The sequence below is a fragment of the Calypte anna genome, chromosome Z, assembly GCF_003957555.1.
Source record: "Calypte anna isolate BGI_N300 chromosome Z, bCalAnn1_v1.p, whole genome shotgun sequence".
NCBI lineage: Eukaryota > Metazoa > Chordata > Aves > Apodiformes > Trochilidae > Calypte > Calypte anna.
In genome coordinates this window covers 2605708-2629373 of record NC_044274.1, presented here as the reverse complement: position 1 = coordinate 2629373, position 23666 = coordinate 2605708, and the positions used below count along the sequence as shown (strand labels likewise).

Here is a 23666-nt window from a genome sequence, read left to right as displayed (position 1 = left end):
CATCAAACTCCATCTCCAAGGGACACAGGAATTGTGATTTTTGTGGTAAAGCTATAGAAGGCTCCCAAAAAAAAAATTTCTGTCCTTAATGATGTGACAGAGATGGGCTCAGTATGGAGATGTTAATGGTCTGCCAGAACAGAAATCCATCTTTCACAGCAGCTGTACTGAGGGACCCTGCCTGTCCTGCTGCAGAAATCCTTACAGGCTGAAATATTTCATATCTTCCACCCAATTCCCAAAACTCACAGAGTAGGTTTTGCCGTTTGCTTGATTTATTCCAGCTAAAGACAGAAATCAGCTACTTCCTTGATCTGCAGTAGGGAATGAATTTAGAGTGTACGTCTGATTAGGGAGAGGAAGGGAAGTAAAAAGTGAACTCACAACCTAAAATAACCCTGATTATCCTCCTGAAAATAATTAAACAAAAATGTCTCATTTTAGTTTATAATGTTCTGTGACATTTTTTTTACGAAGAGATGGATCCTGCATTAGAGATACCAATATTTTCACCTGCTTCCTCTTTGATGATATAAGGATAAAATTGTTAAGGCATTAACACACTAGTAAACAAGTTAGACTGGTAAAAAAAACAATACTAACACTTTTTTAGGGTGTATATTATCTTTAACAATTCAGTAGCATCCTATTGCAGTCAAAATTTCTCAAGGAGACAGCAAAAAAAGCCTTCCACACCTCTCCCTCATGAAAACTGGGTATGTTTTCAATCCAGATGCATATTAAAGATTATAGGCTTTGTAAAGTCCTATTTTTTAATAAGCCATCCTTATATTCTGCACCAAACTAAGTGCTTTCAGCAGCTACTTCCACTCCCAGCAACCATATTCACCAAGAAGGATGATTTGGGTGGGAAGGGACCTCCCAAGGTCCCCTCCCTGCAGTCAGCAGGGACACCCTCACCTAAATCAGGGTGCTCAGAGCCTCCTCAAGCCTCACCCAGAATAAACAAAACAGCTGATGAAAAGGCTTAAGATCAATCACTTCTGTAAAGCTTTTTTTTTTCTGCCAGAAAGAGAGAAAAAAATTTACTGGACTCCATAGATATTGGGACTTCCAAGGAGGGAAAATACAACCCTGCAGGATTTGTGTACTTCCCCATCTATCCCAGTCCTTTAAGGCATTTGTACTTCCTCCAAACTGCTCCAAAAAATTAGTGTATCTGTTCCAGGAATCACTAACTCATTACCTACCCAAAACCCTGGTGTACTGCTGACAGAGCTGGATTTAATGACAGCAACACTTCAAAAACTACTGCATTACTGTCAGCTTTCCAACCCAATGAACAACCTGAAGTGAATAAAAAATAAATCCTCTGCAGATGACAGAGTCAGGTGTGACAGACAGACATGATCATGCAGTAGACACCAGATAATCTGAAAACTTTTCAAAGCTGAGATGAGATGTTTTTGGGGCACTGCATTTTAAAATCATAGAATCCTTCAGCTTGGCAAAGACCCTTGGGATCATCCAGCTCAACCATCATCCCTTTTCCACAGAGTTTTCCCCCAAACTCCCCTAAAGAACCCTTGAAGACATCTGGGGATGGTGACCCAACCACCTTCCTGGGGAGCCTGTTCCAGTGTCTAGGAATTTAGGCATGGATTACAAACACAACTTAACATGAAAAAACAATTTCTATTAATTCTATTAATTTCTATTAATTTTATTCTTTGCTCAAAGTTGTCTTGGAAAAAAAAAAGTTGAAATTTACCAGGACAGGTGCTAAAAAAACACCTTGATTTCCAAAAAAAAACCTTTCAGATGCCTGAAAACAGCCACATCAACAAATCTGGAGGGCTACAGAAATATTCCTCTTGGTCCTCTCTCTCTTCTTCACTATCAATTTGCTGGCATTTCAGAAATTAGTAGTACAAAGTGACTTGATTAATACACATGCAGGAATTAAAAAAATAATAAATAAATCCAACTTACAAGAGAGGAATTTCAACAATGAGCTGGATGAGGCAACACAGCAGTTCTTCTATGAGGTCTTCACACTCTGCCCCTGAAAAGAAACATATCACAAGTTTTCTGGGTTTTCAAACAGCAAAAGAAAGCCCAGAATTAAACATATAGATCCAGACAATCAGTATTTTGATTTAGGAGGAATTCCTAGAGGAGATGGCACTCTACTGAAATAAAAGGAACTTGGAGTTATGAACCGAGGAAATGGTGATTTTAAGCCTCTGATATATAAAACAAGTAACTAATAACAGGTGGAGAAATTAAATGAGCTGCTGGTATTGTAGTGGAAAGTAACATATGCCACATACATGCCACCAATCCACACTATTTTTTTGCATCAATGCACACCCACATCTCTTGAATGAAGGATTCATGAATTTCCAGAGTTCATTATAAGGGAGCAGAAATTGTTCTCTACCCAATGTGACAAGATGCATGGGATGATGAAAAATGATTTTTTAAAAAGCATTTTAAGCATGTAAAAATTTATTCTAAAGCAACCAAGCTGATGGTGTTTTACATAAGGACTGTAGGTTTTCCATGCAACTGGAAAAAACAAGACTTCCTGAGGAAAAAACTTACTGAACTCTCTGAGGTTGTCAGATAATAGTAAAGAAAAAACAAAGATAAATATCTTGGCTCACTAGGAATTTTTTCTGCTTTTGAAATAAAAACAGAAGCCTACAACATATGGAAGTGAAGGGGTTTTTTAGTTTTTCTCTTTCTATTCTATTGTCCCATAGGTATTTACAGCATCATGCTTACCTAAATGCTTCTTGATTTTATATTTTCCATCAAAAATACCCTGCAATAAACACCACTTTATGGCCAGGTTATGGAGCTGTGTTTAACACAGTTTGTCCCTAAATCCAGGACACAATTTGAAGCAGCACACCAGAGGGAATATTCCCAACAAAGCCAAACTCTTTTCTTTCCACAAGCAGGTTACTAAAAACACATTAAAAATTGTCACCTAGTGTCCTGCATGTTCTAAAGGAAATCAGGGTTGTTTCTTGGGGTTTTTTGCCATGGAAATATGGTTTCCTTTCTAAAGGATCCCCCAAAATAACAACACATAGCTCCTGTTAGTAGAAAACTACCAGAAGTATTTACTAGGAGTATTTACCCTTAGACAGAAACCACTGAAGCCCAGAAAATCAGTCCAGAAGATGCTTCTAGAGCAAGACTGCTGATCAGTTCCCAAAACACCTCATTTTTTTCTCTTGACAATTGAGGAAAAGAAGAAAAGCAAAAAAAGGGATGAAGAATTCAAGAGAGTGCATTTTGAGAATGTTTTATTCCCCCATGCTATATAAAAAACTCATTTGAAGAGAGAATAATGTTATTTGAACATGAAAGAGAGCTTTCCCCCAAAAAAAGAAGCAAGAAAAGTGTTTTCTTCATGAAGAAAGTGTCAAGAGCAGTGCTAAGCAAAGGAGGGAGAACGTAAGATGGTTTTCCTGCTTTTTTTTTTTAAATTTTTGTTAAGTTTAATTGCTGTAATCCCTGTCATTCAGCTGCAATAATTAATGTATCCTTCTCCTCACTGGGCCACATGAATTCTTGCTGAATTCTTGTCTTTGCCAAGACAATGAGGGGCTGCATGCCAAATCTCTAACGTGAGAGTGAGCTATAAACAGGGACCAACAAGGTTTTTGGGGTTTTTTTTATGGCCTGGTGAGGCTTTAAAATGAATATTTTTTTATATTTTTTTTTATTACACTGACAAAATGATATCCAAGAGCCAGGACAGACCCTGGACCCCAGTAATGAAATAATCTGTTGCTTGTAGAACCTAAAGCCTCACTCATTCAATGGGCTACACAACCAGCAGCCTTAAAGCTGCTTTGGGTTTTGTGGCTTGGTGTTCAGCTGAGGACTCTCAAAAGCTCCCAACTTTCCCTGCAGAGTGGCAGCAATGAGTACATTAATTAATTGCCATCCCTCATCTCCTTCCTATGACAGGTGAAGGCTCATGAAATCATTTCAGGGTATTTATTCCCTCTTCTTGTGTCCTCTTCTCTGCTGTAAGACCCCAAATAAAGTCCTCAGCAGCCTTGTGGTAAAATTTTCTCTGTGGTGAGTGAATAAATTTTCCTACTGAAGGTCAGGGAGGAGATGAAATGAAGAGATGGTTTGATCCCCTTACACCTCTGACCCACAGCACAGAAACCACCAGGATACAGAGAGCAGAAGCCTCACAAAAGATGAATTATTTGTGCTAACAAGATTAACCCCAGCTTCAGCTCACCAGATGCTGAGTCCAGGTAAGGATTTGTTAATAACAGGATTGATTTTTTTTTTTTTTTTTGCTGAATCTTAAAGCTTAAGTCTCAATGAGACTTAAAAAATTGTGCAATGTTCTCTCAACTCAGGTGAAAATTCTTCATTGTGGGGGAAGCGACATGACTGGTGGATAAGGGGAAGGCTGTGGATGTGGTCTGCCTGGACTTCAGCAAAGTGTTTGACACCGTCTCCCCTAGGATTCCCCTGGAAAAGCTGTCAGGCCATGGCTCAGCCAGGAGCACTCTGTGCTGGGTTAGGAACTGGCTGGAGGGCCGGGCCCAGAGAGTGGTGCTGAACGGGGCTGCATCAAAATGGCGGCCGGTCACTAGTGGTGTCCCCCAGGGATCAGTGTTGGGCCCAGTGCTGTTTAATATCTTGAGGGAGGATTTAGAGGAGGGCATTGAGTCCATCCTCAGGAAATTCCCAGCTGACACTAAGCTGGGGGGAAGTGTGGATCAGCTGGAAGGCAGGAGGGCTCTGCAGAGGGACCTGGAGAGACTGGAGAGTTGGGCTGATCCCAAGGGGATGAGGTTGAAGATTCCAAGGGCCGGGTCCTGCACTTTGGCCACAAGAAGCCCCTGGGGAGCTCCAGGCTGGGCAGGGAGTGGTTGCAGCAAGGGAGCTGGGAGTCTGGCTTGCCAGGAAGCTGAAGAGGAGGCAGCAGTGTGGCCAGGTGGCCAAGAAGGCCAATGGCATCCTGGGCTGGCTGAGGAAGAGCGTGGCCAGCAGGTCCAGGGAAGGGATTCTGCCCCTGTGCTCAGCCCTGGGGAGGCCACAGCTTGAGTCCTGTGTCCAGGTCTGGGCCCCTCAGCAAGTCCCTCAGGAAGGAGCTTGAGGTGCTGGAGCAGGTGCAGAGAAGAGCAAGGAGGCTGGGAAGGGATCCAGCAGAATTCCTGGGAGGAAGGAAGGGCTGAGGGAGCTGGGGGTGTTGAGGCTGGAGAAGAGGAGGCTCAGGGGAGACCTCATCACTCTCTGCAACTCCCTGAAAGGAGGTTGGAGCCAGGGGGGGGTTGGGCTCTTTTCCCAGGCAACTCTCAGCAAGACAAGAGGGCACAAAGGGTCTCAAGTTGTGCCAGGGGAGGTTTAGGTTGGAGATGAGAAAGAATTTCTTTCTGGAGAGGGTGATCAGACCTTGGAATGGGCTGCCCAGGGAAGTAGTGGATTCTCCGTGTCTGGAGATCTTTCAAAAGAGCCTGGATGTGGCACTGAGTGCCATGGGCTGGGAACCACGGGGGGAGTGGATCAAGGGTTGGACTCGATGAGCTCTGAGCTCCCTTCCAACCCAGCCCATTCTATGATTCTATGAAACCAAGCTTGCACTTCCTGGCCTACAGAACCATTTGAAAACTGCCAAAAGGGACAAACTTCTCCTAAGGGTCTGATTATTATTGAAGGAAAGCAGCAAACAACACTGTAGCAACTTGCTCCTGTGCAATGTATTCATCCAACTTTCTCCTGGCAGGCTAGAACATCCTTGCACTCACAGCCTTTGGGGAAAAGGAAAAAAAAAAAAAAAACCTCAAGAATCCCATTTTTGTTGACAGCACAAATGCAGAGGTTTCTTCTGAGCTTCCAGAATATTCCTGGAGGGCAAAGCACACACTGGACCTGCAGAAAGAATTGCAAAGTCCAGGAGGAAAATGGGTAAGACAATTATCAGGATGAACTTGGCTCCAGGCAACTCAACAAGGTTTGGCCATCCAAAATCTGTCAAAACAAGACAATGTTAAGCAGTCAGTGAGGAGATTTTGCATCTCAGAGCCTCTAGATTTTGGGGTTTTTTTCCCAGATTTCAGGTGCTTTTGGTCTCACTGACTGCAGCACAAGCAGCCTGAGTTTGATGATGATCATCCTGAAAACAAGGTGGACCAAGACTAAATGGGTCTTAGAGAGAAAGGTGCTTTGTGGTGGTTCTGTTACTTTCCACTAACTACTCAGCAGCAATTCATGAGGAAAATAAGCAAAAAAATAATATCTCAAAATTCAAACACTGCATTATGTCATCAGACATCCATGATCTACGTGCATTTTTTATTTAAATTATCAAACAAACTTTCTATAATACACTATCAGATTAATCCTACCACGCTCACAACTGGAGAAGAGAATTCACATCTCTTTAAAAGGTTCACCAAAAGTAGTGCCAAGTGTGTAGAACTTTATAGAGAAGTTTTACTATCTGCTCAAAGATAATTGCTGAGCATCTTGGCCATCAAATAGGCACAAAAATCATGGCTAATAAATGTCACTGTGAAGGAGTGAATGAGTAGCCAGGAGAAAAATGGACACACAAGAACCAGGAGTTGAGTTACCCTGAGTTAAGGAGAGACAGGGATCTCCTGAAGAGGTCCAACACCACCACTTCTACAAACAGGAGAAGTTTTCAGGTCCCTGTGGGTTCTGTTTCCCCAGCAGCAGCTTGTGTACTCACCATATGAGCCTGAGCCTTTCTCTTCATAAGTGAAATGAAGCTGCAGCTCCTCCTCTGACATTTGACTGATGAAGACTTTGAGCAAGCAGCAAATAATAAACAGGGCGTTGTGAGCCTGCCAGATGAAGAGGTGACTGGAAAAGAAGAAACAAAGAAGGATGAGGAATGCTTTACCTGCAAAAATGCTTCAAAAACCAGAAGAAAACAGAGGCAGAGGGGCTCCTGCAACTGAAACAAGGAAAAGGCAACATGCACAAGCAGGGAGATGCTGTTGCTGCAGCAAAAAACCCAAACAAACCTGGAAATGTATTTAAAATGAGCTCTTTTTTCCTTCCCCTAAAAGAATACAACCCCATTCCTTGCTCAGCTTGTAGTGTTGGCTAAAAACATCATCTTTGCCAGAAGCACAACTCTTCAAACAACTCCCCAGGTGGCTCAGCATACTCCTGGAGGGTTCTGGATACTATGGATTTCAGCTAAAGGAATATCTGAAAACTTTAGGCAGCTTTGATATGAAAGCTGCTCTGCCTGCCTCAACCTCAGCCCTTTTCCCAGTCAGGCTGCAGATCACCCCAGGCATTTATGGACTTCAGGAGCACACTATTGCAAGGTTATTTTGTGCAGCATACACAACTGTTTTCCAAGTTTTGTGAACAAAAGGGAAATATCACCTCATTACGTGGTTTTGAGTCCAAAGAAGTAAGTGCTGGGAAGCCATTACACAACCACCCAGTCAAGCTTTTGCTTGGAGCTCTATTTTCAAGGTTTTTGGGTATGAAACAAGCATCCCAAACTACCCAGGCAGGAATAAGTTTTTCCTCCAGATAAAAGAAAAAAGGCTGAGGGCAACTGTGGGAGCAGAGAGGCACTAAAAAGCAAAGTCTTCATTTTGGAAGTGCCAGATCTGATGAGAATTGGACATTTCTCTTTGGGTGGGGGAACACTTCCAGAAAACTTCCTGGGAAAACTACATAGCCCTGAACCTCCTGGAGTTCTTTCCTACTGCTGAAAAGGGGTAAACAAAACCAGTGAGAGTTACTGTGACAAAAAAACAGTGTCAAGATTAGTTACTGTCACTAATCTTGGATGTCTTTATATAGAAGTTTGTGTTCAAATCTAAGCCAATTCAAAATACTTCCCAGATAAAACACTGGTTCATCCATTTAAGTTTTAGCTGGAAAGATCAGGTGTTTTTTAAACTGCTCTAAACCAGTGGCAACCAGGAATCAAACACAATTGTGTACAAATGGTGCACGGAACACACAACAGGAAGAAAAACCTGTAATTTCCCCCAGCAATCTGTGTACCTGCTACACTCAATATTCTGTGTTTGGAAAGTGCTTCATATTTCTTCAGTTTCAAAGAACAATTTAAGAAGATGTTAGGTTTTGGTTTGTGATGCATTAACTAGGAAAGTAAACCACTCAGGAGCTAGCAGCAAAAGCAATGTTTTACAAGTGAAGTGGCACAAACAGCTTTGCTTTTTTTTTTTTTCTTTTCTGGGCACTTACTTCTGGCATTCTGCTGAGATTTTTAACTCTTTGGTTCTAGCAAGAAAGACTTTAATCAAGGAGCCAAGGTTTCCTGTCCGAGGATTCTTCTCCACTGGATGAGGAAAAAGAAGATGTGATTACACAGCATGCAGAAGTTAACACAATTTAGCTCAAATAATATCTAGAATGAACCCAGATTCCAATATCCTGAAGATTTCTATACAAACACATTATGTCTGCTTTTTCTGGAGCTGTTTTTTTTTTTTTTCCCCAGTTTCTCACCTAGAGACTTGCAGACTGAGATTGTGGCTTCTTCCAAAAGCTTTAAGTCAGCACTAGGGAGAGGGAAAGAAAATAAAAATGGTTACACAAGCAATGGGTTTCTCTTGTTTTATTATTATTGACCCCTCAAACCTGCACTATCATCTAAATGCCATGTGAGAACTGGATCCACACACACTAATTCAAAAATAGGGGAATACTGAACCAAAACTGTTACCCTCTGTTGAGTGGAAATGAGTTATTAGATGTTTAGGCTCTGATCAAGTAAACCAGAATATTGAAAGTGTTCAGACAACACAAATTCTGCTTTGTCCTGCTGAAATGGCTCCCCTACCATAGCAGATCTGAAGTTATTTCTATTTATATTGGCATTTAAGCACTCTGTATTTGCAGTAAACACTCACAGTACAAAGAGTTTCCCCATCAGCAAGGTGGTTTTCTGTAAAAAAACATCCTTTCAACAAAGGTGGAGAAGAATGGTAAATTAAGCATTCTATTGCTGAAAAAAAAACAAACCACCAAACCATAGTTTTCACTGACTGCAGATTTTTATTTCTGGCTTTTCACTACCAGAAAGCTGAATTCTGCAGTCAGCTACTCTGGCAACTATTGTAAAAAATTATTACTTCCCAAAAGAGGAGGCAATTAAAAAGGAAAACACAAATTCAGTGGATTTAGTTTAGAGCAGTTGAATTCACTTCAGTTGCCTCACCTTAAATTCAGCACCAGTCCCACAGCAAAACCATAATTATTAAAAAAGTGCAAGCTGCTGCCAGCCAGCGGCAATCTTGGAAGCACGTGGGTTTTATCCTTTTTCAAGACATCACCATCTCAGTGATGAAACCACACATTTCATTGTGGTTTTCTGTGTTAAAATATCTCAACATGGCACAAGAATTTGCATACAAACTGCAATTACAATAAGAATGAGCTGAACTGCAGCAGAAAACTATCCCCCTAAAAGAGGAGGGGGGAAAAAAAAAAGAGAGCATCTTTCCTGACAGTTTTTTACTCTAAGTAAAGCTTTTTCTCCTTGCCACCCAACAGCAAACAGCAGAATCAACACATTCAGTAAATTCCTACTGTGTGAATGTTGACTTTAATGGACTACTTTGGAGGAAAGAAGTCAAAGAATAAAAAGCTGCAGATAATTTATTGTACCAATTTAAAAATGTACCATAAAAGCTGCTCATTTTTATGTCTTCCCATAAAAAAGCCTCATGCACACTATTCTTGAACCAGGCACTCATTAAAAAAAAACTCCAGGGAAGGAACAAAGCTGAACAGTAAATATTAAGCACATGATTTTCAGCAAGTTTTGTGTTAGTTAAGTCTGGTTTTAAGTTTTCCATCAGGAAAGAATTGTAATTAACACCACTGCTAAGGAGGAGGTTGCAACTGGTAGGAGAGCCAGACAAACACAAAGATCTGCCTAAACCCAGTGCTAAAACTCCAAAGTAAATTTCACAGCTCTTGCTCGTAACAGTAACTTCTAAAGTCCCACAGAAAAGCTGTGTTTTGTTTTGTTTTTCAAAAAAAATTATTCAGCCACTTGAAACGTAGGAAGGGGCAGATCTAAGAGGTTTTATATTGGTTTAATTCTGCTCCATTCTGTGCAACAAAAAAGGATCTGTAAAGAAAACAAATGAAGATGCAGCAGAGTGTGAACTTAGGCCACCAAGAATACTTCCTCAGGGCTGAACCCAAAAGTTTCTCAGCAGGGACATCTGTAACCCAGGGGGATTTTACCTGCTCAGCATCCATGACCTGCTTTATGGAAGAAGAGATCACAATCACCTTTTCCAGTGAAAAGAAGGAAACCTAAAACAGATGGTTCTGCCAGGTAAGATGCAGCTTAATGGGAACTTGCTGTTTCCTTCCAATTATGAAGCTACACAAAAGAGGCCTCAAAAGCATGCCCAATTGCCAGGCAAGAGCACCATCTGGTGTTTAGTTAATTCAACCTGCTTCTGAGCAACATTTTTGCTTGATTTTTTTTTTAATTATGTTTCTTGTTTGGGGTTGTTTTGGGTCGGGGTTTTTTGTTGGTTTTTGTTTCGTTTTATTTTGTTTTTTGTTGGTTGATTTTTTTGTTGTGTTTTGGGTCGTGTTTGTTGGTTTTGGTTTTTTTTTTAAGCCACCTCCCTCTGCACTGGACCTACCTGCATGAAATAGGCACAAAAAAGCTGCAAAGCAAGCTATGAAAAAACCTTTTCTTTTGGTGGGGGAAAGAGGAGCAAGAGGAACATTTCACAGGAGCTGCTGGGGGGTTCTATGTAACTATTTCTCCCTAAAAAGCCCCACAGCTATGAATTGTTAAGTAACTTCTTAGAATACTGCCCATCTTGTTATTTGTGGGGAGGCTGTACACAGTTCTTGCATCTTCAGGGATCTTTGACACAAAAAATTCCTCCCTCACCCCCTGTTAAAGGTGCTTTACAATCCTTTACACCACCACCTTCTTGCTGTGCCCTCCTAAATCCTTCCTCCTCCTCACTCTTTAAAAAATAACACCTAGGAAATGTCTCCCAGTGCCATATTTAACCATTTTCTCTTACCCTTGCTCCATTTTTCACTTACTCAAGTCCAAGTACTCAAGTCCAAGCTACCTGACCTAATTGGTGAGAAAATAAACTTGATGAAAATAACTATTTCTCCCTGCCTTTCAAAAGCTCCTGTGAGCACAGCACAGAGCTATCTCCTGTAACATGAAAACTGTGAGGTTTCCAACTATTTGAGGTTTGAGAGCTCAGGGCAGTCCTAAATCTGGATTAGTTTTTCATCTTCTGAAAAAAAAAAAAAATATATACCTTTGACTGCCATTTACTTTAACAGGAGCTCTGCTCCACCAGCAAAATAAATAAGTAAATACATTGAAAGATGGCAATGAAATTGGCCAGAACAACAGACAAAACATGTTTTGCAATTTATAAAAGATTAAAAGTAGTCCAAATTTTAGCAGCAACACATTGTGGCCTATTTAAACCTCTTATCCAAGTGTTGAGAATGACCCTGTATGAAAAAGTTAGGTCCTTTGCAAGGCAATACTGCTAATAATAAGGGAGGAAATAAGACAGTCACCTGGCAGCAAAGTATCAGGTGACATTATAAACTGTAAAACCAGTTTAAATACCTAAAGGTATTAAGTAATATCAGATTATTCTTGTAAGACTGATAATCAACAGAGAGGCAAACAAATTTAGCAATAGACTTGGGTTAACACAAGTCACTAGGACTTAGGTTCTGTATTTCTGGAGATGAGGAAGGGATTCTCTTAAAAAATATTAATTCTTCTCAAATCTACACCACTTGCTAGAGTGAAAAGACAGGCAGAACTTGAAATTTAGGTAGATATTTAGAAAACATTTTTGCAGAGGCAGCATGCCAAGCTTCCTCTGAAAGGGAGTGGGGAAAAGCCATAGAGATTAAGAAATTCAACTGCTAACTTAATAGTGAGTTACAGAAATTTCCCAATTCACCAAGTTCAGTGGCAGCATCATGTTTGAGGCTTCAGACTTGTCACTGCTCCAAATACATTACCCAAAGTTTAGTTCTTACCTGTTTGTTGGAGTGGTGAAACTAAAAGACAGCAGCTGATTCCAGAAGGGGTCATTCTCTGAGATGGGTTCTGCTCCTGATAATTTTTTCAAGTATTCATTTTCTGGAAGCTCACTGATGCTGCTGCTATTTGCTCCCATCTTCTTTCTCTGGCAAATCCTCTCCTAAATTTTCATTTCTTCAAGAAAAAAAAAAAAAAAAAGGAATGAAAAGAAAAAAAGAGAAATGTTTAAAGTCTTTTGTAAAACAAGGAATCTACAGATCCTAAATCAGCTATCAAGGAAAGCTTCAGTTTACCACTCTGGAGAATTCCTGAAATGTGGAGAGCAGGTGCAAAGGAAAGCATGAAAAGGATTTATTTCTACAAACTTGGGACAATAACTTTACCCAGGGGAGTTAAAAGTTACAGTGCTCTTACACTTCAGTCAGCATCTCAGTTGGATTTTCACAAATTACACTCAGCAAGAAGACAGTGTCAGAGTTTTCTGAATATCAAGGCTGCCACCAGTAGGGAAAACTCCAGGGAACTCACAACTTCAATAATTTCAATTTGACAAGCTGCTCAGAAATATGTTTTCCTGTTGAACACACATGGATCCCAAGGCAAACAACTCCTCCTGGGAAGAAAGGGAGTCCACCAGCAAGCTAATTCCTGCATGCTATCAGTGATCTGCACCTTGGAAGCCCCTGAGTCAGCAGGAACAGCATCACTGCTGCACAGAAAACCTGCAGCGAGGGAGGAAAAGGCTCCTGACCATCCACAAACCTTCTGCCCTCTGTAAAATAATCTGCTTTTGGAGAGAATGCCACAGGAGTTGGTAGTGACACACTCCAAAGCCTCTTTTTATTACTAGCTGTGTTTGTAATTAGGCAGAGAAGATTTCAGTTCACTATTCTGCTTATCAGCACTGCTCACCTTTAATTTTTGGAAGATTTTAAATCTCATCATTTTACCAAAGAAATAAAAACCTCACAATGCTTTTAACTAGGTGCCAGGGATGCTCCCAAGCATCTTACATCTTTCCAGGACACCAGCTTCAATAACCTTCTGCCCTCTGAGGAGAAATAACTGTAACTAATAGCTTTAAAAGTTTATATGGAAGAAAAAAAAACCAAAAAACCTCAAGATAAAAGGTCTGTGCAGTGCATCACTGCGTAACTTAAATATCCCAGAGCTGGCACAAGACATAAGAACAGTAACTTCTTTTCCCTTGCTCTCAGCAACCTGACTGAAGAATCTCTCCAGCTGTGATTCTCTTACTCATCATCTTTCAGAAGCAATGACTTCCAGAAAAGACCACTCTAGTAGCACTTAAAATCAATAAAGAGCAGTATAAAAATGAGGAAAGCTTGCTAAAAGAAATATAGAGACACAAGTAAAAGCTGCAGTGCTTGCAGCTATTTCAAGAACTTATATTTAAGATTTAGAATGAACAACTCCCTTGGAGAAAGAGACATTTAAAAGTGAAATGGAAGTTTGGGTCAAAAAAAACCTGTGGAGATGCATTAAAGGATTACAAAATGTCCTGAAAGAGGGATTTCCAGAACTTTGGTTCAATGTTTACTCACAGAACAGAATGAATGCATCTTCCTTGAATACCAATTTTGCTGCTTCAAAGAAAAAAAGCCCAAGCCTCAAGTGAAATAAAGCCTTTGAAATAAAGCCAAGGAACACCAAAGCTGAAGCAGAAAGCAGCTTGCAGAATAAAAGGATACAAGAATATGGATCACTACTTAGAAGAATAAAGGTTCAGCTTGTACATGGACATCTCCACTCTGCAGCCGAAGTCTCCCCACTACTCCAGAACCCCATAATGCTGCAGGACCCATATTTTAGCCCAAATCTTTTCCCTACACCTTTAAGGGACTCAGAGGTCAAACATTTAAACCTTTATTTCTTGGAGTGCAGAGTTCAAGTTGCTCTCTGCCTCAAGTTCCCAGCCTCTGCTTCTGCTTTCCAGCAGCTGACTGCTCCAAGATGAACCCCCGAAGGAGGAGATAACCAAAAGGCAGCCAAAACCTTCAAATTCCTCCACCTTAACCTCTCACTCTTGAATTCCCCCCATGCCAACACTCCTTAGCCCATCCTCCTAAGGAGAATAAAACCATTTTATTGTGTTTCACTAGCTCTTCCCAGTCTGCTGCAGCTCCCAAATTCAACCCATCTCCCCAGCTAGATAGGGAAAGGTTGCAAGGTGGTTCTTGAGAAGACTCTGAATGCTTCCCAGATTTCCTGTAGATTAAATCCCAGTAAAAAAAAAACCTCAAAACCAAGTGCCAGAAAAGCAAGGCATTACCTGATTATATTTTTTTTTCCACTCAGTAAAAATATGAAGCCATTGAGATGTGTCAGAAGAACCCAACTGCTGGTTCAGTGCTTTCAGAAGTAGGCAGTAGCTATGTGGACTTTTCAGAGCTTTTCCTTCTACCTGTTTGTGAGGCAGCAAAGCTTAGAGCAACCAAATAAAATGTAGATTTTTCTCCAGGTGTTTATTTTGCTCTTCTCCTAAGCATGTTGATAATCAATGTACTCCTCTGAAGTAAGAAACCTCAGCAAGTTCTACTCATACTTACTGTAGGTGACCACTCTTAGAAACAACATACAAGAGGTATAACAAAACTAACTCCTTCCATCAGGAATTATGTGATCTCCAAACCTGAAATGCTCGGGGATTATTTTATGGTGCAGCCTGAGCACCTCCAGCAACCTAAAAAGCCACAGGCTCAGCTTTAAAGGCCAAAAAAAAAAAAAAAAATTAAGGAACTATAGACATCAAGTGACAGAGGAAACAAGTTTTTCCTTCAGAATTCATTAATATCTTGCAGGAAAACTGTCTAAAAGTAACTAAAAACTTGAAAATAATAATTAAGATTTAATTTCCCAGCATTTTAGCAAGTCACAGATTAACCCCAATGCTTTAACTTGGATGGTTCCATGTTAACACAACCTCCAGCACATTCCCAAGACAGATGCAAATTTCCATTCACGACTCTAAAGCATTTTCAACTCTGCTATTAATTAGCAGACACCTTTAATTCACCACAAATCACTCCAATAAAACACGTAACACTTAAATGTGCAAATTATTTCTGCTTATGAAGCACTCCTGCTGTGCCTCTCTGGTTCAAAGCAGCACAGGTTCAAATCTTTAGATGGCATAAAAGGTTGGGTCAATCTTTGGAACAGAACACAGTCTATTTTTTTTATTATTTTTAACATTTTAGAGTCCTCAGCCATGATTTTTCCCTAAACTTGACACTGTGCTGCACAGAAAGCCTGTTCCAGGGGATCTCCAGGTCACTTCAGGAGACAAAGCTCAACAGATTCTGCCTCCTTACCTGCTGAAGTGGGGCAGCCACAAGAGACACCAAATAACAGCAAATCCCCTTTCATTCCAGAAAAGTCAGCCCCAGCAGCACACTACTAATTTGTTTTTCCTTGAAATACACTAAATAAATGCACGTTTCACTTAAAAAAAAAATTATCCTCTCTTGAAGAGCAATTAATCTAATGATGTGCTCAAAAGACACAATTTACTAGCAAGTTATTCAGCTGAATACAGTATTACCTCTACCAACAACTCCTTCTAAATAAGCTGGGAACATCCCCAAAGAACCACAGCCTGGTCTGCAAGTGTCCTGTTCTCCTAAACATCTGTTCAGTCCCAAAACTTGGCTCCAGATGATGCCAAGCAACCACCAGGGAGTTTGGTTTGCATATCAGGACTCCTTCCCCTCTCAAAGAGCTGGGAATGGATATAAATCTCCAGTTTACTGTCCATTCTACAGGCTTTTAATTATTAAATGTTTACCAGAATGGTTTTTTTCCTGATCAAGTGAAAAGAAATTCAGCATTACATCCATGCTGTGTCTGAGTAACTCCAGGTACTGCTGAACTTGGGGAAAAAAATCCCTGTCACACTCTAAACCTTATATTTGAGTGATCTGAGTCTCATGAAGTATCAAACCTCCTTCTGGTCTCACAACTTCATTGCCAGTGCTGACATTTTGCTCATCAGTCCAGGATAATCAGCTCCCCCTCCCAAAATTATCCTTCCCATCACTGTCTGGCTGAGCCTGCAGAAAACATGAATAATACTGATTACATAGATATTTATTTTTTTAATTAACTCCTGAAAGTGCAGGAATTCCAGATGGTCATGCATCCAGATGATTTCACATCTGAGATCTGATCTCTAGGTTGAGTCTTTAATACAAGCATCTAAAAATCAATTAAAAAGTGATGTTATATACCTGAAAACCTATCAACATTTCTTTTCCAGATCTAACTGCACTTTGGATACCTTTGGTGCTTTGCTGACTCACAAACTAAAGCAAATGCAGAAGGTTTTCCTTCCAAGCAAAGCAGCCAGGATCACTGTAAAGCTGATAAGATCCCAGATGGAATGCTGCTTATTCAAGCAGGAGCCAAATTGCTGCACTGAGGGTTTTTGGCTGATTCCTATTTGTAGATTTCAGATCATCTTGCACTGTGAGCCCAGAAATCATCCCACAAAGCCCTGACAAAAAGCTTCTCACACAGTTATGACACTACTGCAATCAGGATGGACTTCTCCACACAACAGAAGACCCAGAAGTTACTAAGGGAAGGTTTTACCTGGCTCCAATAATTTAATTTTACTGTCCACACAACAAATTTTTACTTCTGGCTTCTTTACTTCCTAATGCAATAAGATTTATACTTAGAGATCAAGTATCACTACACAACTTATAAACAGATATTGCATCCAGAGAACAAAGAGCAGTCTAGAAAAAACCTAAATTACACCTTGTAGATGAATATGCACATGCAGGAGCAGAGGGAATAGCCTAAAACACACCAGAGATAAAGGCCTAAAGCACAACTCCCCAGTTTGTTCATGGGATTTATTCCAAGTCTTTCCTCCTGGAGCAGGGAAAGCTGCAATAAAGCAGAAATCCTGCTCCTTTTGCCTTCTGAACAAAGACCCTCGCCTTTCTGCTCCCAGCAAAGCAGCTTTTTCAACTCACAAGATAATTCCTCTCTCCCAGCTCATTCCACTACCATGAGAAATTCCTATTTTCCAGGCAACAAAAGGAGGAAGTCAAACCAAAGCCAAGAGATCACATAGGTCCCAGCTGATGGGAGCAAGTGCTTCCATTTGCTGTTTTAATCCTCATCTCATCACAGCCCAAAGCCTGCAAAAAAATCTCCATAGCCTGAGATGTTACTTCTGTCCCCATCCATTTGGGGCCATGAAAAGAAATAATGTCACCTGGTTCCCCAGTCCATCTCAACATCAGAATCTTTGTACTGATTAACTCCAACTGCTGCCAGAAATACCTGTAGTGTGCCAGAAATGTCTGTAGTGTCTCTAAAACCAATTTTTTCCAAGAGTAGAAGTGAAGAGGGTGCAAATGGCACAAGAGTGAAAAAACTTTGGTTGTATCCTACCTACTAAATAGGGAAAATTCTGCTAAGCTAAACAAATGATAAAGTAATCCACAGCAATGAGAACCATGCTCATTTAGGGGAAAAAAGCCACTATACAACCCTCAGAAACGAGGGATTTCTGCCATTTTTAATCAGCAGCAAACACCAAAATAATCTTTGTTTTTAAAGCATGTTAAAAAGTCAAAATATTTCAGCTTGAACTTAATGCCTGGCAATCCAGTGCAATCAAAGGACTATTAAGAGTTCCCCTCCTCTAACACACCAGTCACTTATAACCAAGTGGCCGGGATGATTACAGAAGGGAACAAACTCACCCTTCATTACAAAAAGTGTTTCCTACTGGTTTTTAAGTTAATGAGTTCTGTGGGAAACACTGGTCCTGCTCATTTTACTTTCCCCTGTGCCCATTTGGCATTTTACTCCTCTTTTCTACTGTGGTTTTTTGGCCAACACTCCTTCCTCCAACTGCCTTGACCCATGCTGCTGACTTTGCCACATTGATAGTGTCCAGACACATAAAAGCACCAAAAAAGAAAATTAAAAAACACACACAAAAAAAGTTGTTGTGGAAAGTAGGAGACAGGCAAGCTGTTTCTGAAAAAAATATAACAAATGAGCTCTTTTAGAGAACCTTGTTAAGGGCTTTGACTTCAAAACCTGAGGGCAAATACCATCTAGCTGCCCAGATACAGGTCTAATTCTCTGTTTCTCCTCTATCCTCTGTTTTTCAGATTTGACCAAGTTTGATGGCTGCTGTCTGGGACCACACTAACCACTCACCAAGTACCAAAAAAAAAAAAAAAAAAAAGCTTATTTAAAGCTCAACACTTTGGGACAGATGCACTTCCACAACTACAAAGCTGTCCACACAATGCTTAAAGACAAGAAAAATCAAGAAAACTCTGTCTTTAGGTAACTCTCAACAGAAACTGACCCGCCCACCATTTTCTCAGCTGGATGAACAAGCACAGCATCTTTTTTTGTCTTCCTGGCCAGTAACTCCAGAGTTTTCCTCTTCTGCAGGAAGAGCCTGAAGTGAGCAGCCCTGTGGTGACATGAATAGGGACCTTACAGGGCTCCACTGAAGCCTGAAGAGCCCTGCACATAGCAGCAGTGATTAATCCTGCTACATTTACTGCAGGCAAAGAAGGCTCCTCATAAGGAAGGCAAGCAGCAGCTAAAAAAAAAGAAAAAAAAAAAAAAGTGAGAATATTTCTGCTCCAGTTCCTTTTCCATGGGGGAGTCAGTCATCAGTAGCAGCCTGGTTCTGAAGAGCACCATCTGCTCACTTCATGCCCACCTACAGGAGTTGTTATGCTCACAACTGGAGCAGGGATTTTTCAAGCCTTCCTTGCTTAGGCAGCATATTCCAGGCAGAAAAAATGGGATGTGATCAAGGCCAGACACTGTGCCTGTTTAACAAGAGATGCTATTGTTAAACCTTTGTCTTCGTTTAAAAATCTACTGATTTTGATCACTAAGGAGATGTCTGTTTATTCATCTCTTAAATAGTTTATTTCAGATGAACCACCAGTCACCTACACTGATCACCTTCACAGCCTTGTCCTGAACTGGACCTTGCTCAAAGTGCCTCTCTCTGAAATCACACCAGATCCTAAAAAGCTTGACATAAAAATGCCATTCCTTCTTTCTCACTGTTCCAGCCTTTTGCCTCAGAACAAAAACATCTGCTCTAAAAAAAAACCATTTGGACACTGGACACCAATAAGCAAAATACCTGCTTGTGGCAAATGATGATACTGTTTTGAAGACCTAAACCCCCAAACTATTCCATTTATTATATTTCCATCCCCATACCCCTTCAGAGAGGTAAGAAAGCCATTTAGTGACACCATTAATTGAAGTTTAATCTTTGTCTTCTCTCCCCTCAGCCACAATGTTGTGAACATCACAAACACCTTTCAGTTGAGAAGCAGAAAACACTTCAGAGCTTCCATTTCACTTTCACAGGTAAATTAGCTCTTCCAGCATTCAGGTACATCTTTGTCTCATTTACACCTGCACAGCAAAGCATGTTTCTACTTCATGAGTGGAAAATTCCACAGGGTTTGTTAGGGACTTCTTAACTTTGTCCATTTTTAATGCTGCTACTCACAGTCCCACCCTAAAACACAATTCATGTCACCATGAACTCCCTGAAACCTCTAAAATTTGCTGTAAATTAACAACATTTAGAGCTGTAAGAACCCTGAAGGGGATTTTTTGACACCCTGTTAAATAATTACTGCACAAAGTCTTCAGTTTGAGAGTAGAATGACAGCACTCATTTTAGAAACACATTCTAAATAAAATTAGCTCTGTTCTTACTCTTACATTCCTACATCTCAAAGAAAAGTGGGAACTCAAACAGAATGGGTGTCTTCTGGAATAAATGCAGGAATAACTTCTTTTATCTGACCTGCAACACACCCTGAAAAAGGGAGGACGGCTGGGGTCAAACACACTTTGTATTTCTGCATAAAAGGCTCAACTTCTCTCCACCTGTTAAATTATACAGCACTTTCCATTTCAATAAATGCAAATTCCAAAGCTAATTCAGCTTCTTGAAGAAGCCAATTTTTTATTTTTTTTAAAAAAAAAAGGTTTTGTTTGCCCTCACCAGTGTGATTCCTGCTGCTCCCACAACAGCTGTGCTGGAACTATAAAATGAGAACACACTGAGCTTTAAACAAGGAAATCAGTACAATATGGAGCTTCAAAATAATAAAAAAAAACTAATAAAGAATATGCACAACTCATACTGACACCTGGCTTTACAGAATACACTGCATATCAGCACCAATATTCTTTCCATCCAGTGGCAAAAAAGGGACTTTTATTACCACAAGTACAGCAATGGTTTTGAAAATATTACACAAGGTACCTGATAACCTCTCGTGGACAGTGTTGGAAAGTCTTAGGATGGAAGTCTTAGGATTTTGGATTGATTTTGCCCCACCCCCCTTTTTTTTTTTTTAATACTCAGTATACCTATCTAAAATTAATTTATAGTGATGAATTCAGATTTTACCATAATTAAAATGAGCAGCTAGACTGGATGAGACACAAATCATGTTAAACCTACCCCAGTTAAGTTGCTACTAGCTTGGTATAGTCACCTCTTTTTGGAAGGGATGTTAAGGTTACTGCTACACATATTTAAGACTTATTCCACTCTCTGACACAAAGAAAAAATCTGTCTGATAGCCAAAGAAATGTTTTTAAAAGAAAAATTCAACTACTTTGCAGGCTCTAGAAAGACACTTAGATGTTCATTAAAGGTCTGCATTTAAAGGTCATAAAAAGGTCTGCCTTTTTTTTTTTTTCATTGGTATCCTCTGCTCTTGTTGAAAGCTTATACAATTATTTTGGCACCTGACCCTTCCCACAAGTGGGCATTATGCATATTTTTAAAAGAGAACTGTTTTGTCTCTGCTGTAAATGTTGCCCACAACTAGAAGTCTACCCAGAGCATTAAAAGAAATGCAGGTTGTTCAGCAGGCTGTATCTGTTTTGTCTGCACACCTCAGCCTGCATTACACTACACCTCAGGATTTAAATCCCTTTATCTCCTGCAAATGAAATTATCCTTGCCAAAACGTGCAATTACAGCAAGGTTCAATAAGCTTTCCAACCCTGGAAAATACACTTGGAAGAAATACCAATACCATCTTTCAACAGCCACCTCCAGAAGAGCTGAGGAGCTGCCAAACAGGCTTTCTGACTGTTAATATCTTCTGCAAACAAAAGGCCAAGGCTGCTAATATTCACCAGGCTGAACCTCGTGCCCAAGTGTCTGTCCTAAGCATGTGACAAACATTCTGGGATCCTCCTTGTCACCTGACAACATCACCCACAGCACCAGAGCTATGTTGGTGTGGTATTAATTCACTTTTTACTGAACTGATCACTAAATATTAAGCAGTGGATACTGTGCCCTGGAAAAGGAGGAGGTGATGGCTGCTCCAGCCAGGTGAGAGGGTTGAGCAGGGTCCCCAGGGTTGTCCACAAGCTTCTCCTAATGAAAAAAAAGTGAAAACAAAGAGGGAAACATCCCAAGGAGAAAGCAAAACCAAGGCCTACCTGAGCTCCTGGCCATCTGAAGAGCAACGGTGACTTTAAAGTCACCCCAACTGCAGAAACTTCAACGGTTTTCACTTGGGAACTGACAAAATGGGGGATTACACAACCCAACAGCCTCTGTGAGGAAACGGGACCCAACCACCCGGGAGCTTCTGTCCACTCCCCTGGGCTCAAAAAGTGCTCCATGGAGGCAACATTAGCAATTACCTTGCTTCTCCAGATAGAACCATAGAACAGGCTGGGCTGGAAGGGAGCTCAGAGCTCATCAAGTCCAACCCTTGATCCACTCCCCCCGTGGTTCCCAGCCCATGGCACTCAGTGCCACATCCAGGCTCTTTGGAAAGAGCTCCAGACACGGAGAATCCACTACTTCCCTGGGCAGCCCATTCCAAGGGCTGATCACCCTCTCCAAAAAGAAATTCTTTCTCAGCTCCAACCTAAACCTCCCCTGGCACAACTTGAGACCCTTTGTGCCCTCTTGTCTTGCTGAGAGTTGCCTGGGAAAAGAGCCCAAACCCCCCCTGGCTCCAACCTCCTTTCAGGGACTTGCAGAGAGTGATGAGGTCTCCCCTGAGCCTCCTCTTCTCCAGCGTGAACAGCCCCATGCAGCCCAGCCCTCGGCACACACAGCAAAGGAAATCAGATTACAGCCTCACAAACTCATTCCGCTCAGCATAAAAGGCTTAAAAAATAAAATAAGACAAGGAGAGAAAAGGAGCTTGGCGTGAAAACATACAAAACAAATCCTGGCGTCAATTAAGGGACGATGCAAATCCTCCTCTAAACCCATTTCATGTTCTCCTTCAGAAGTATGAAAACAAATTGGCAAGAGGGAGAGACTGAGCTGCTGTACTGCAAAAACCACCACCGGGAGCTAAAGGAAAAAAAAACACAAACAAAACAACAAAATAAAGCGTTTGCTTGATAACAGCAAAGAGAAAAAAAAAAACCACACGCTATTTCATCCTCTTTTTCACCATCAAGGAACGCTGCTAAAGGCACAAATGATGGATGGAGCAGAGGTAGAACCGATGCCGCCCCTCTGGGGGTTTGGGGCACAGGGGGGACCCCACAGGGGGGTCCCGGGGCCACCTCAGGCCCCTCAGCCCTGGGGAGAGGGAGGGGAGGGCCCAGGGCGGCTGCCACAGCTCTTCCCCCCCCCCCCCCCCCCCCCCCATCCCGGGCAGCGTCCTCAGGACCTCTCCGCAGCGCCGGTGCGGAGTTACCTCAGAAGCGCAGCGCTCTATCGCGATATGGGTACGATCAACGATGGGTGCCGCGACCGGGGGACAACCGCGACGCCCTCCCCACGACTGACAAGGCAAGAGGCGGGCTGAGGACCCGCCACCGACCCGCACCCCCTCAGCCCTCACCCGCCCCGCCATCACCGCCCTGAGGTGCTAAGGTGAGGCGGGCCCGGAGGTGCCTCCCAGGCCCCGCTTACCCCCTCAGCGCCGCTCCTCCTCCACGCAGCGAAGCAGGAAGCTCCCCCAGCTCCAACACCACGGCGGGACCGACCTGACCAGCCACGTAAAGACGAAGACCCGGCAGCCCTCCCGTCCCGTCCCGTCCCGCTGCTCCCCTCAGGGCCGCCCTCCCCGTTCCCGCCCGCCTCCGGTCTCCACGTCGCCAGCGCCTCCCGCTGCGCATGCGCGGAGCCCGGGTGAGGGGAGGTGAGGCGGGCGGTGCCGCGGGGAACGCTGGGAAATGTAGTCCGGCTATGGCAGAGCCGCTTCCCGCATCCCGTTCTATCCCCCGGTTCCCCAGGATTCTCCCGGGAACACGCGGGAGAAACTTCCCTTTGCTCAGGGAAAAGGGGAGAGGGAAGGGGAAGCTTTGGCCTCCACTCGGCTGCGACCTGTGTTTTCAGGCGGTGGGACCTGAGAGGACCGGGTGGGACCGGGAGCCTGAGGGAGGATTCACCAAGCACAGCCCTGCGCTCACACTGCTCTAATTTGTTTTTTTTTTTACCTCAGGTAACCTCTCATCTTTACCTGAGATGTATCTAAAGCATCTGAGGTGGGGGGGGTTGTGCCATAGGGTCCTGGTAGCTCCTCCAAAAGGGAGGTTCCAGATGGTTCCATCAGAGGAACAATGGCACAGGTTGCCCAGG

At 42.0% G+C, this 23666-nt stretch overlaps 1 protein-coding gene across 2 annotated transcripts in view; it reads right to left on the bottom strand.

Annotated features, from left to right (window-relative positions):
- Nucleotides 1–23140, bottom strand: part of LOC103534298 (dymeclin) — a 45269-nt gene extending 22129 nt beyond the window's left edge. For both annotated transcript variants that reach the window (XM_030467692.1, XM_030467691.1), the window contains exons 1-6: nt 22998–23140; nt 12037–12214; nt 8479–8531; nt 8215–8308; nt 6704–6837; nt 1954–2026 (exon numbers count right to left, since the gene is read on the bottom strand). In XM_030467692.1, coding sequence (XP_030323552.1) covers nt 1954–2026; nt 6704–6837; nt 8215–8308; nt 8479–8531; nt 12037–12176 — 494 coding nt within the window. In that variant the 5' untranslated portion in view covers nt 12177–12214; nt 22998–23140. The remainder of the gene's footprint in view (nt 1–1953; nt 2027–6703; nt 6838–8214; nt 8309–8478; nt 8532–12036; nt 12215–22997) is intronic.
- Nucleotides 23141–23666: the final 526 nt, after the last annotated feature.